The sequence below is a fragment of the Emys orbicularis genome, chromosome 20 (genome assembly GCF_028017835.1).
Source record: "Emys orbicularis isolate rEmyOrb1 chromosome 20, rEmyOrb1.hap1, whole genome shotgun sequence".
In the NCBI taxonomy this organism is placed as follows: Eukaryota; Metazoa; Chordata; order Testudines; family Emydidae; genus Emys; species Emys orbicularis.
Window position 1 is genome coordinate 656,047 of NC_088702.1, and position 14,180 is coordinate 670,226.

The 14,180-nt window shown below is 64.8% G+C and overlaps 1 protein-coding gene across 3 annotated transcripts; it reads right to left on the reverse strand.

Annotated features, from left to right (window-relative positions):
• Window positions 1-328: 328 nt before the first annotated feature.
• On the reverse strand, window positions 329-11,970 carry TRIM46 (tripartite motif containing 46). 3 transcript variants are annotated; one of them, XM_065420003.1, is made up of 12 exons: window positions 11,873-11,970; window positions 10,444-10,479; window positions 10,132-10,151; window positions 9,452-9,724; window positions 8,652-8,995; window positions 7,926-8,069; window positions 6,854-6,949; window positions 6,391-6,644; window positions 6,039-6,160; window positions 3,268-3,567; window positions 1,087-1,384; window positions 329-704 (listed from the first exon to the last, which is right to left on the reverse strand). In XM_065420003.1, the coding sequence occupies exons 1-12, from the start codon at window positions 11,968-11,970 to the stop codon at window positions 329-331; spliced, it is 2,361 nt and encodes a 786-aa protein (XP_065276075.1). The 3 variants fall into 3 exon arrangements, with proteins under 3 accessions (XP_065276075.1, XP_065276076.1, XP_065276077.1); XM_065420004.1 differs by lacking the exons at window positions 10,132-10,151; window positions 10,444-10,479 and having other exon boundaries at window positions 9,452-9,707; window positions 11,908-11,970; XM_065420005.1 differs by lacking the exons at window positions 10,132-10,151; window positions 10,444-10,479; window positions 11,873-11,970 and adding an exon at window positions 11,132-11,155 and having other exon boundaries at window positions 9,452-9,707.
• Between the last annotated feature and the right edge of the window lie 2,210 nt (window positions 11,971-14,180).

Below are 14,180 nucleotides of genomic sequence, written 5' to 3' on the forward strand. Positions count from 1 at the left end.
ACGCGGGGGAGCAGAGCCGGGTTCTCCTGGGTCCTGAGGCCTCAGCTCAGGGCTGGGTCCCACGCTGGCAGGGGTCTGCCCTACGCCGCCCTTCTGCAGCCTGCGCTCCGGGCCCGGGGGCTGAGGCCCTAAACCAGCCCCATGTCAGAGCCTCGCTCTCCTCCCCATCAGCTCTGTGGCCCCCCTCGTTAACCCCGCAGGCCGGAGCTCAGCGCTCTCAAGAGCCAAAGTCCCTCGCCGGTCGGAGGGCAGGGCTCAGGCGGCTCCCCCCGGCTGCGTGTCCGCAGCACGCTATCCCACTGGTGGGCGGTGTGTGCCAGGGGCCGGCTCAGTCCAGCTTGGAGAGGCCCCCGATGGTCACTTTGCGCTCCTGCTTGCTGGCCACCAGCTCCTGCAGCTGCAGGGCCCCGCCCCCGATGAAGCAGAAGGCCGGGCAGACGGGGCCCGAGCAGTCCACGCCGCACTCCCACAGGCCGCGGAAGGAGACGGCGTCGTAGAAGCTCACCTTGCCCCGCTCATAGTCCAGGCAGATGCCGATGCGGGGGGGCAGGGGGATGGTGCAGCCACTGGGGTCACGGGAGGTGAGGGCCGAGCCGTGGGACAACAGGATCTTGCCCATGCCGATGGTCAGGAAGGCGTATGGGGGGGGCACGTCCACGGTGGCGTCCTCCGCCCCACTGTCGTGCCCGCTGTCTGGGTCGTACCTGCCCGGCGGGAGGGGGAGCGTGAGCGCATGGTGCAGACGGACACACGGACGGATCCACCCCAGAAGATCCCATCCCCTGGGGCATGACAGCCTCAGACAGAGTGGGCTGAACCCCCCCCAATCTCTGCCTGGTTAGCGTCCAGGCCCCTCCCTCGGGGAGCAGGAAAGCAGGCCAAGAGCTGAGCCGGGTGTGGGCTGCAACGAGGAACCCGGGACCCCTGCGGCGGAGGGAGGGACCCAAGGGGATGCTGGGAGCTCCAGAGAACCTGCCCAAGGGCCCGGCAGTAACATGGGAGCTCCAGCCCGAGGCCCACGGACCAGGGGGTGTCGCCGGGCCCTGCCCCTCCACCCAGCATGGGTGGCCCAGCTCCTGCACTCACCTGGGGCTCACCACGTCCTGTGGCACCTGGAACCACTCCTGCAGCTTGCTCTCCAGCCCCACGCCCACCTTGACCAGGTAGGAGCTGGGGTCCACGCAGCAGGCCCAGTAACTCCGGCCCTGTGTGACGGCCACGTCGCCGATGAGCAGGTCGATGGAGAGGTGGCAGCTGGTCATGAGGCGCTCGGCAGCGAAAAGCATGGGCAGGCCGGGCACACTGCGCACGGCCCGCTGGTCCTTGCTGATGGCCAGGCGCTCCCGGTTGAAGCCCCAGCGGTTGTCGAGGAAGAAGTTCAGGACTGAGAAGGGGGAGAGAACAGAGAGTGGGGAGGGGCTGAGAGACAAGGGGCGGCCCCACACCTCTGCAGTCTCCTCTCCTGGGGGGACGCAGGGGGCACGTGTGACTCCTCAGAGGCGCAGCAGCCTGGGCTTCCCCCTAGCTGGGAGTCCCACAACCCTGGGTCGAGTGCACATGAGTCGCAGACACTGAACGCTCACTGCACTTCCCCGGGCAGCGGCTCTGGGGCTGGGCGACTCCCAAGGTGCAGCCCCATGGAGATCCCCAGGGCTGGCCTAGAGCCCTCCATCTGCAGGGCAGAGATGTGTACAGTGGGAGGTGTGGGCAGGTAGGTCTCCCACACCTGGCACGGGCGGCGCGGGGGGGTATAATAAGAACGGCCAGACTGGGTCAGACCAAAGGTCCATCTAGCCCAGGGTCCTGTCTTCCCACAGTGGCCAATGCCAGGTGCCCCAGAGGGCATGAACAGAATGGGGAATCATCCATTCCCTGTTGCCCCTGCCCAGCCTCTGGCAAACAGAAGGGAGGGAAGGTGGGTTAAAGATCATCAGTTCCCATAGCATCTAGATACTGAGGTTTTAGGCCTGCTTCTGAGTCCTCATCTTTCCTAATCCCTGTGGTGTATCACAGCCCCAGTGCATGGGTTGGGGCATCTGGTAACAGCCATGCAGCAACATTGCCCAGGGATTGCTTGCCAAGGACTGAAATATAGGTGCCTCTGGGGTTGGGTGCAGCAGCTGGTTGATAGCCAGATAGCAACCCAGTGCTGAAATGCAGCCATCTCTGGGGCGTGACGCATCAGATGTTTAAATGTATATCAAAGTCTTTTGCAAAAAAATTTATTTGCATTATTTCACTTAGAAAAAACTCAGGTTTTGAATTAAAGCAGCTGGAGGGACGGGAGAGAGTATATAGTGAACGAAAGATTGATTTAAAAAATGTCAGAAAAATATTGTGAAAACAGGAAATTCCTATAATCTCATAAGAGCGGCCATACTAGGTCAGACCAAAGGTCCATCTAGCCCAGGGTCCTGTCTTCCGACAGTGGCCAGTGCCAGGTGCCCCAGAGGGAATGAACAGAATAGGGAATCATCCAGTGACCCATCCCCTGCTGCCCATTCCCAGCTTCTGGCAAACAGGGGCTAGGGACATCCCTGCCCACCCAGGCTAATAGCCATTGATGGACCTATCCTCCATGAACTTAACAAGTTCTTTTTTTAACCCTGTTATAGCCTTGGCCTTCCCAACATCCTCTGGTAAGGAGTTCCACAGGTTGACTGTGCATTGTGTGAAGAAATACTTCCTTTTGTTTGTTTTAAACCTGCTGCCTAGTAATTTCATTTGGTGACCCCTAGTTCTTGTGTTATGAGGAGTAAATAACACTTCCTTATTTACTTTCTCCACACCAGTCATGATTTTATAGACCTCTAGCATGTCCCTGCTTAGACATTTTTTTTCCAAGCTGTAAATTCAAAGTCTTATTAATCTCTCCTCATATATATATCCCCTCACCTGGTGCGGGCGGTGTGTGCAGTTAGGTCCCCCCTCACCTGGTGCGGGCGGCGTGTGCTGTTAGGTCCCCCCTCACCTGGTGTGGGCGGCGTGTGTGGGTAGGTCCCCCCTCACCTGGTGTGGGCGGCGTGTGCAGGTAGATCCCCCCTCACCTGGTGTGGGCGGCGTGTGCAGGTAGATCCCCCCTCACCTGGTGTGGGCGGCGTGTGCAGGTAGATCCCCCCTCACCTGGTGTGGGCGGTGTGTGCAGGTAGGTCCCCCCTCACCTGGTGTGGGTGGCGTGTGCAGGTAGATCCCCCCATACCTGGTGTGGGCGGCGTGTGCAGGTAGATTCCCCCCATACCTGGCATGTGCGGGTAGGTCCCCCCTCACCTGGTGCGGGCGGCGTGTGCAGGTAGATATCTTCGCTGTACTCCCCGAAGCCGGCCTTGTTGCAGCCCTTGACTCTCAGCACGTAGACGCTGTCCGTGTCCAGGTACTCCACCAGGGCGCTGGTGCCCCGCACCTCCTCGCGCCGCTGCCACAGCTTGAGCGCCTTGGCCTTGGTGTCGCTCTTGCGGTACTCCACGGTGAAGTGCCAAGCGGGCGGCGAGTGCTGGGGCAGGCGCCAGCACAGGAAGATCTGGTCGTAGGCGTAGGTGCGCTGCGTGTCGATCACCGGCGCCTCGGGGGCTGCAGGGAGAGACACAGGCATGAGGGAGCAGGCCCCACACTGGGGCAGGCGAGCGGCCAGACGCAGGGAGGGGGCATTCCGGACGGACGGACGGACGGAGGCACAACCAGCAGGAGGCTAGGGGAATCTGACTGCCGAGAGCTTGTGTGGGCACCAGGGGAGAGAGTCAGGGAGACGGGGGGGCGAGCTGCTGAGAGGCTCCAGGGACCAGACGGGCTGTGTGCAAGTGGGGGGAGGGAGCAGAGGCTGGAGACACAGGAGAGGATGAGAGGGAGCAGGGAACTGAAGGATGGAGCTGGGGATGGAACCGGGCACAGTGTGATGGAGGATGGAGGCGGGGACTGGGCAGTGAGGGGTGGAGAGCAGGGACAGAGGAGAGAGAGAAGGACGGACGGATGGGAAGAGGATAGTGGGAGATGGAGACACAGGGAGGGAGGAATAGGGACAGGGGTGGGTGGGAAGTGAGGGATGGGCACAGAGCAATGGGGGCTGGTGGATGGGGGGGTGGGCACAGAAGCGAGGGGTGGAGGGATGGGCTGGTGGATGGGGGGATGGGCACAGAGCGAGGGGTGGAGGAATGGGGGGATGGGCACAGAAGTGGGGGATGAAGGGATGGGCTGGCAGATGGGGGATGGGCACAGAGCGATGGGGGGTAGCGGATGGGGGGACGGGGGATGGGCTGGCGGATGGGGGGATGGGCACAGAAGCGGGGGATGGGCACAGAGCGATGGGAGGTAGCGGATGGGGGGATGGGCACAGAAGCGGAGGATGGAGGGATGGGCTGGCAGATGGGGGATGGGCACAGAGCGATGGGGGGTAGCGGATGGGGGGATGGGGGATGGGCTGGCGGATGGGGGGATGGGCACAGAAGCGGGGGATGGGCACAGAGCGATGGGAGCTAGCGGATGGGGGGATGGGCACAGAAGCGGGGGATGGGCACAGAGCGATGGGGGGTAGCAGATGGGGGGATGGGCACAGAAGCGGAGGATGGAGGGATGGGCTGGCGGATGGTCACAGAGCGATGGGGGGTGGCAGATGGTGGGATGGGCACCGAGCGAGGGGTGGAGGGATGGCCTGGTGGATGGGGGGATGGGCACAGAGCGATGGGGGGTGGCGGATGGTGGGATGGGCACAGAGCGAGGGGTGGGGGGATGGGCACAGAAGCAGGCGATGGGGGATGGGCTGGTAGATGGGGGGATGGGCACAGAAGTGAGGGATGGGGGATGGGATGGCGGATGGGGGGATGGGCACAGAAGTGAGGGATGGGGGATGGGCTGGCAGATGGGGGGTGGGCACAGAAGCGGGGGATGGGGAATGGGCTGGCAGATGGGGCATGGGCACAGAGCGATGGGGGCTGGCGGATGGGGGATGGGCTGGTGGATGGGGGATGGGCACAGAGCGATGGGGGGTGGCGGATGGGGGGATGGGGGATGGGCTGGCAGATGGGGGATGAGGACAGAGGGCTGGGCACAGGGAGAGCAGGGGCAGCTCTAGGGGCGGGAGCGTGACTTGCCTCGGGTACTTCAGTGACGACTCAGCAGCGGCCATAGCCTATAAACAAACAGAGGTAGAAGCGAGTCTGAAAAGAGTCCCCAGCCGGTGCAGTGCAGGGCCCGGGGTGGGCGCCTGTCAGTGGGGGAGGACACCCGGCCTGCCCACGGGAACGCTCCCCCGCAGGGAGTCCTGGCCCAGCCTGGCCCGGCTGGCTACTCACCCTTCTGCATCTGCCGCAGGGTCCAGGTCCTGTCTGCTCCCACCGCGCAGGCCCCTGGCCCCCACCATCCTACCCTCTGCCCCTGCCCTGCCTGCAGGGAGCCTGGAGCACAGAGTGGGGACTGATGCTGGCCGAGCCCCTTGGACTCTGGGGCCGTTTGCAGGTGACTCTGGGGACTGCTGGGCCAGGGGACCCATCTCCTGACTCTACAGGGAGCCCCGAGCCTCCCTGGGTATTTCACATGCCCTGCCTACCCCCAGAGCGAGCAGCTTCCTGCCAGGAGGGGCACTCTGGGTAGGGCAGGACAACGCGGTATCTGGGGGCAGGACTCGAACTGTGGGAGGCTTTGGGGGAGCCCATAAGGCCACTTCCCCCAGAGGTCTCTCTCTGGCAGCTGCCAGCCCCTGACCCAGCGCCACACAGAAGGGAGGTGTGGGGGTCAGGCTGCCAGACAGCGAGCTCCTCCCCCTCCAGACAGAGCTCCTCCCCCTCTAGCTATGAGGCAGGGAGCTCCTCCCCATCAGCACAGAGCTCCTCCCCCCTCCAGGAAGCCAGAGAGAATGCTCCTCTCCCTCAGCTTAGAGCCCCTCCCACTACAGGAAGCCCCGCCCCTCAGTCCAAAACTCCTCCCACACAGCACCGGACACCTCCCCCTACCAGAAACCACAGAGGAAGCTCCTCCCCCTCAGCCCAGAGCTCCGCCCCTATGGCTGGCCACTGGTGGTTCTGCAGCACGGCTCCAGCCCTCACGTTTACCTTTGATAAAGGACAGGTCCGTGAGCAGCTTCATCTCTCTGCTGAGGTCCAGCTGGAAGCGGCTGAAGGACGAAGTGGTGGCGGGCCGGAAGGTCTGCAGCGAGTCTGTGGCCCTGACGATCCTGCCGCGACAGGAGGTTCAGGAGTTGGTGCAACAGGCCCCGGTAAGGGGCTCCCGGTGCCACCAGTGCCCCAAGTCCGTGCTACTCGCACACCGGGGTCCCTCCCGTTAGCCCACAGAGGTGCAAGGCTCCTCCTGCAAGTGTCCCACTGCACTGGGAGATGGGGACAGTGCATCAGCCAGATCCCCGGCCCCGGGAGACCCCCTGCGGCCCCCCGGACGGAACGGTACCTGCTGTGTAGCTGCTTGGCTGCCTGGACAAAGCAGGGGTGGTCAGTCTCCTTCAGCACCTCCTGGGCGTAGCCCACCATGCCCGAGTTCTCCAGCATGGCCCGGTGCTCCTGGATCTGGTGGTGCAGGCTGGCCAGCCGCTCCTGCTGGGACTCCTGGATGGCCTGCAGCAGGGCCGTCTGCTTCTCCTCCAGCACCGTGCACAGGCCCCGTATCAGCTGGGAAACCTCCTCCTTGGCCTGGGACCCATTCACCTGCCCAACCAGAGCAGAGTCACCATGGGGCCTCCCTCCACACGGGGGCCCTGCTGCCCCGGGGCTTTGGCACCCGGCCTGGGGGAGCTGGAGGTGCCCTGGGGATGGCGGCGCTGTGCCCGGACACCTCCTGCCCTCGCCCCAGAGGGGTGAAGCAGCGTCCCCTCCCCCAGCCCTGGCAGTGCCACTTGCTGGCGCCCCCCGCTCACCTCGGTGTGCTTCACCGTCTCCTCCAGCTCCGCGATCTGCAACTGCACCGTGTCCTGGCTGCTCAGGATGTAGGCGAGGCTCTTCGTCAGCTTCTCCTACACGGGCAGCGCAGGCAAATGAGACACACGGGCCGCTCGCCTCGCACAGTCCAGTGCACGGGGGGGAGGGGCTCTGAACCCAGCCACCTGGGTGTGCACATTGCACAAGTCGGGCCCCATGCCTGGGCCAACGTGCACGGTCCACGAGGACAGTGGCGGGTTTACAAAGGGACCTGATCCCCCCCACTGCATGCACCCCATTCACTGCATACACCCCGCTCACTGCATCCCCCCACTGCATGAACCCCGTTCACTGCATCCCCCCCACTACATGCACCCCGCTCACTGCAGCCCCCCCACTGCATGCACCCTGCTCACTGCATCCCCCCACTGCATGCACCCCACTCACTGCATCCCCCCCACAGCATGCACTCTGCTCACTGCATCCCGCCCACTGCAATCACCCCATTCACTGCATCCCACCCATTGCATGCACCCCACTCACTGCATCCCCCCACTGCATGCACCTCACTTACTGCTTCCCCCCACAGCATGCACCCCGCTCACTGCATCCGGCACTACATGCACCTCGCTCACTGCTTCCCCCACTGCATGCACCCCCCCATTCACTGCACCCCCCACTCACTGCATCCCCCCACAGCATGCACCCCGTTCACTGCATGCACCCCGCTCACTGCATCCGGCACTACATGCACCTCGCTCACTGAATGCCCTGTCTGCGCCCTCCACCGTTGGTACTGGACACCCACCCTGTGCATGCCCTGTTGGTCTGCACCCCCCAGCTCTGGGATGGGATTCCCCCCTCGGGGTACATCCCACCTGTGTCCCCCAGCTCTGGCAGAGAGACAAACCTCCCTTCCTGCCAATCCCCCATCTGCACCTGCCCATCTCTGCCATGGAGACCCACGCCCCACCTTGTCCATGCCCCAAGTGCCAGCACAAAGATCCCCACCGTCCATGCTCCATCTGCACCCCCCAGTTCTGGCCTGGGAAGCCCCGGTGCATCCCTTACCCGCAGTGCCTGGTAGGCGCTGAGCACAGGCGTGACCTTGTGGCTGGCGTGAGCGCGGCGTACGCGGCACAGCTGGCACACCAGCCGCTGGCAGGTCTTGCAGTAGTGAGTCACCTCCTCCTTGTGCTCCGGACACATCAGACCCTGTGCAGCAAGACCCACATTCAGCAATAGCGGTCAGCGCTCCCCTTTCCAGCCAACACCCCCCACCCAGCCAGGGTGTGTCAGCATCCCCCTCCCAGGCCTGCACCCCTTGGCCCCCTTCCCCACCCAGTGCCCCAGGTGCCTCCCCATTCAGTGATCACCTCCCCTCCCAGCTGCCTCAGCATCCCCCTTCCATCCTCGTGCCCCTCCAATCTCGGCGCCCCCACCCAATGTCCCTGGCAGACACCACATGGGTGCGACACCGGGGCTCGCACCACCCTGAGCGCCTCCAGACGGACAAGATGCACGGAACCCGCCCTGCCCTGTCTCCCCCCTGCCGCCCGTGCAGCAGGGACCAGAGGCCCTTTCACCTCGGAGCCATGTTCAGGTGCCCGCTGGCCCCTGCGCTGGGCACGAGGCGGGTGATGCTGGGCCCAGATACACCATCCCCTCCCCCGCAGAGTCCCAGTGCCCAAACCTCTCCCCAGCTATGCCCCAGGGACCCAGCCAGGGGACCGCTCACACCCAGCCCTAGCTGGAGCCTGGCCCGGGACGCCCTGGGCAGCCCCGGGCAGCCCCTACCTTGGGCCGGAAGGTGAGGGTGGGCGGCGTGGGCTCGTGCTGGGCCTTCTGGGTGCCCCAGGGGTGGTAGAGTTTGAAGCATTCATTGCAGAAGCTCGACTTGCACTCGGTGCAGCCCTTGGTGGCCTCCAGCTGGGGGGGTTTGCAGAACTGGCACATGATGGCGGTGCTGATGTTGATGGTCTGGCGGTACCGCTCCACGATCCGCTCCAGCGTCAGGTTCCGGAACAGGTTGCCCAGGCCCCGCTCACCCAGGTCCACGTCCCGCTGGCAGGCCGGGCACGGGAAGCTGACGGTCTGGGGGTGCACTGCCCCCCGCTTCCGGCCCGGGTAGGTGCCAAACCCTGGGGGAACCCAGAAGCCTGTCACGTGACATTCAGCCCTGCTGCGGCCGACCTCCTGCCACAGCCATCAACCCCCCCCGCCATGGCCACCACCCCCCTGCCATGGCCGCCACCCCCCGCCACTCCTGCCACGGCCGCCACCCCCCGCCACCACCCCTCTGCCATGGCTGCTACCCCCCACCATGGCCCACACCCCTGCCACAGGGTGCCTGCATCCTCTGCCCCTTGCACAGGCCTGGTTACCTCCCAGGCCCTGCCACCTCCTCCTCCTCCTGGCCCCTGAGTGAGCTTCCCCAGTGAATCCCCGCACCAAACTGCACAGACCCCTCCCACTCTGCCAAGGGGGATCGGGAGCCTTCTGCTCCCAGTGCACTCTGGGGGACAGGGGACGTGGAAGCTGCATCCCCCAGACCCTGTGGCAGGGCTGGGGATCCCAGGATGTGCCGTTCTCCCCACCTGACTTGAGGAGCCGATCCAGGCGGTCGGGTTTGGGGATGACCCTGCGGCCCATGCGGGGGCTGCGGGTGGCCGGCGTGGAGGCAGGCGAGGTGGGCTCCGAACTGGGATCGCAGCAGATGTAGCCATGCTGCACGAGGATCTCACTGGCACAGACGTGGCAGACGTTGTGCATGCAGGGCAGGGCCAGCGGCTGCTTGTACATCTCCTTGCAGACAGGGCAGATCAGCTCCCGCTCCATGTTCTTCATGCTGGTCTGGAGAGGGGCCAAGGAGAACGGTCAGCCCCCCGGGGGAGCAGCCAGCAGCAGGGCCACAACTGCCCACCTAGGAACTGCCTTTCCCTTCCCCCACCAGAGGGGGCGCTGGGGCTCAGTCCTGACCCGGGAGCTCCATGCTGGCAGCCGTATGGGGGAGCCTTTGCTGGGCAGGTATTACAGCCACTCCCCAGGGGGGTCCCCTGCCCATCCCCCCAGTCTCACAGCCGCTCATTCCAGAAACAGCTGCTCACTGGCCGCTTTCGGCAGGTAACAAGAGGTGCCACGTTCCCTGCAGGTGCCCAGTTGGCTCCAGAACCTGCCCAGCCAGCCCCCAGCTGGGCGCATGGTCCAGAGTCTGGCCAGCCTGCCACGCACTCCGGTGGGCTCTGACCCCAGCTCCCCAGGCTGCTCCGTCTCCATTCCCCGGCCCTCGGAGCAGAGCTCAGAAGGACCCCGGGAACTGCATCTGCTCACCTGAGCACCTGCCCCCTGCTGCAGAGATGCATTATGGGGGGGGGAGAACAGCTTCCTCTGGGGGATGCCGGGCTGGACTGGTCCAAGGTGGGGCAGCAGGAGGGGGGATACACAGCTGGACGGGGCTTTGGTCTGACCCAGGCTTGCAAGGAGTCGGGGCACCTGGCTGGCTGGGCCCACTGGGGTCGAGTGGTTTCCACACTGCGCTTTGCATTCGGAACGGTGGCAGAATTTGCTGCTTCGTTAGAGGGTCTGGGACACGCTGCTTCGCCCAGTTCCCCGTGGGTTCGCTGAGCTGGAGCTGGGTTTGGCCCTTGGTTCTCCCCACTACCCCTCCCCATTGCACACACCGGGCCTGTTCACTGCTGGTTTGCTCTGCAATCGCCCACCCAGCCCCCAAACCCGTCCAGTTCCAACCTGCAACAAGCGAAATCCCAGCTCTGCTTATGGCCCAAAGCGACCAAGTGAAGGGCCTGGTGCGGGCCCTGGAGCCAGTCCCAGGGCAGGCCCTGAGTCCCAGCTCCGCCTGACCGGGCTCTCTAGGAAACAGATGCTGTGTCCTGAGGAGCCCACAAGCTGCCAACTCCCCCAGCTGGGCAAAGAGCTCCCCCCCCCCCGCCCAAAACACATGGCTCCCTCTGCCCCGAAGCCCCATTCAAGGACCCTCCGTTCCTGACTCGGCTGCCCCTGCTGCTACCCCTTGTGTGGCTGACACGTCCCAGGTGCATCTGCCGAGTTCGGTGCGCGCTGCAGACACACACACACACCCCGCTGCTGCACAATACAACGGGGGATTGAGGCAGCCAGCGAGGAGCCTGCAGCCTGCCAGGGCCATCCATCTCCTGGCCACGGAGGGGCAGATTACAAAGCCCAGACAGTCCCCCAGCTCCCAGACCCCCGCGGCAGGGGGAGGGGGGAGCTGTCAGCTGGCCAGGGCCCGCACTCACCTTGCTGCATCTCTTGGATGCCATCTCTGCCTTCGGAGAAGGGGCGCAGATGACACAAAGCGAGGGGGGGAGGAGGAGGGGAGATGGTGAAGGGAGGGGCAGGGGGAGAAGGGGGCAGGGCAGAGACAGAAGCTGGACTGGGCCCTGCTGCTGCTGCTGCTGCCTGGCATCCAGCCCTGGGAGCTCCTGCATAGGGTTGCCATGGAGACTGAGATCTGCATGGATGCTCGGGATCCTTCTCAGCCTCTGGGGAAGGAGGGTCCAGGGCAGGGACAGAGGCGACTGAGGAGAGGGGGCAGCAGTGCCCAGGCTGGGCACGAGGGAGCGGGGGAGGGGGGGGGCAGGGCAGTGCCTAGGCTGCTGGATTCAAGCATCTCACCCCCAGAAGCAGCTGGTCTGGTTCCTGCTCACCCCCCCTCCCATGCCACCATCATCACTCCCTCCATCACCACCATCTCTCAACCCCCCCTGTGCATTGCACACCCATCCCCCATACACTACACACCCAGTCATCCCCGTGCATTGCACACCCAATTATCCTTTGCACCGCACAATCATCCTCCTGGCCCCTGCACCCCCCACCCCCCGTGCAATGCACACCAGTCACCCCCGTGCATTGCACCCCCCACCCCCCAGTGCAATGCACACCGATCACCCCCGTGCAATGCACACCGATCACCCCCGTGCATTGCACACCCCATCCCCCCCATCACGAGGCGTGCCTCCCCCCGTCCGAGGAGCCGCTCTCCTCCCCCAGGCAGCCCCCAGCCACTCACACTGATCCGGACGAGCGCATCCATGATGGAGGTGAAGGTCTGCAGCTCCTCGCCATCCGCCATGTCTCCGGGCCGCCCCCGGCCGGGCTCCGGTCCCGACGGCAGCGCGGCGGCAAACACCCCAGTCTGCGGCGGGGAGGGCGCACGGAGGAGCCGAGCTGAGGCAGGGAACGGTGCGCATGCTCCCGGGTCCAGCTCCGGCCTGGGGGGAGCGCGGTGGCGGTGGGGGTGGGGGCGAGGGGCTGGCACCGGGGGGGGGGGAGACGAGGGGCTGGCACCCAAGGTTGCCTCCCTGCACCTGCAGACAGAGGAGAGGGGCTGGCACTGGGGGGGAGTGAGGGGCTGGCACCCAAGGTTGCCCCCCTGCACCTGCAGACAGAGGAGAGGGGCTGGCACGGGGGGGGAGCGAGGGGCTGGCACGGGGGGGGGAGCGAGGGGCTGGCACGGGGGGAGCAAAGGGCTGGCACGGGGGGGGGAGCGAAGGACTGGCACCCAAGGTTGCCCCCCTGCACCTGCAGACAGAGGAGAGGGGCTGGCACGGGGGGGGAGCGAGGGGCTGGCACCGGGGGGGCAGGGTTGCCCCCCTGCGCCTGCAGACAGAGGAGAGGGGCTGGCACCCTCGGGGCAGCGCTGCCCCACTCCTCACAGGGCTGCCCTCGTGTACCAGGGGGCAGCAGCCAGTGTCAGGGAGGGGAGAGCGGGGCAGAGGCAGCCTGGCTGGGTTACTAGCCGAGCCTCACGGGGACTGGCCCATCGCCTGCAGACACCCCGACGCCAGGACACCCACCCCCCACAGCTCAGGGCGGTTCCCAGACGTAGAGCTGTTGGCCCCACAGTCCCTTTGAGGCTCTGGGGCCCCGTGAAATCCCCTCCCTGCCACGGTCCACACCCCTGCCACTGGATGTTCCGAGACTCCGCTGCCGAGGCGTATGATCTGAGCGCTGGCCTGGGAGCCAGGCTCCCTCATCCGCCCGGCTCTGCTGGGGATCTCAATGGAGAGGGGAGTTAGGCTGCCAGCGCGGCCGCTGGTTAGTGCCGCTGTCATGGGGGTTGGGTGCAACGGGGACTCTTGCTGGGAGCCCGTCTGATGTGTTCCCCAGACCTGCAGAAGAGCTCTGTGGAGCTGGGAAGCTTGTCTCTCACCCACAGACTCTGGTCCAGTAAAATATATTCCCTCCCCCACCTCGTCTCTCTTGATTCCACAAGCCTTGTCTTCCCAGGGAAAAGGGTGTTTTAACCCCTGGTGCTAGCCCTGGGCTTTATCTCGCTCCTCCGCACTGTGAATGTGACACGAGCTAAACACACAGTTTGCCAATCTGGGCATGGCCTAGAGGCTGCCAAGCAGCCAGCAGCTCCTGGGTTGTGTGTCTCTCCAGCCCCGGGCTGGGCAGAGCCAGAGCAGAAGGGGAAAGGCCTGTGACTGGCAGCCCAGGCCTGGCAAGGAGAGGATTGAAACATTGAGGCGCGCTCCGGGGTCCAGACATCACAGCACGAGCTCCATGTTACAGCCGAGTTATCTGGGCTGGAAGATGCCAGCACCCAGGGGTCCTGCTAGAGCAGTGAGGGCTGAGTCAACAAAGAGCCCTAATGGGCCTCTTAGTGCAGCAGCTAATGCCCAGACCCTGAGAAAGGGCCCAAGGAGAGAAACAGGGACAGGGGAGAGGATGGGGAGTCGGTGAAAACCATTTTGGTGCCGAGGGCATCGGCCACAGCATGGGAGGCACTAGGAATGTGATCTGCCGCTCCTAGGCCCTCTGCCCCCAGCCCCACTGCTGTGCCCCCCTCCACCACCGTGGCTAGTGCAGACAGGTATCTGTGTCCACCCGTCTGTCCACCCCTTGGTCTATGTCTGTCCATACTGCGCCTCGGTGGGCACAGACAGGTCCCACCCCAGTGCACAGGGCCCCACAGCCCCAGACCTCCCCACCCCCTAAGAGCAGGGGGCTGGAACAATTTGTACAGTGGAGATGCTGAGAGCTATTGAACCAAACTGTAAACCGTGGATACGATGGAACCACTTCAATCCATGGGGGGGTGCGGCAGCCCCCCAGTTCCAGCACCTATGCCCATAAGGGCCAGAGGGGAGGGAGCTCCTACCAGGCTACGAGAATGGGGGCGCTATAGGATAACTGCAATGTCTACGCCCAACCTCCAGGGGGCGCTGCATTGCAAGGTTGTGCGCATGCGCACGGAAGCGCACAAAGCAGGTTCCAGCGTTGCCTCTCGGCCGTCAGGCGGACTCGGCGATCGCCCGAACCCCGTGGAGGCTGCGC

What these genes read in the sequence shown, in the direction of transcription:
- TRIM46 (XM_065420003.1), bottom strand. Translation starts at nt 11,970, where the DNA reads ATGGCGGATGGCGAGGAGCTGCAGACCTTCACCTCCATCATGGATGCG. An exon ending in GGACCTGTCCTTTATCAAAG is followed by an intron (nt 3,568 to 6,038) that starts GTAAACGTGAGG and finishes CTCTCCCTGCAG; the next exon opens with CCCCCGAGGCGCCGGTGATC. An exon ending in CAGGACGTGGTGAGCCCCAG is followed by an intron (nt 705 to 1,086) that starts GTGAGTGCAGGA and finishes CCCGCCGGGCAG; the next exon opens with GTACGACCCAGACAGCGGGC.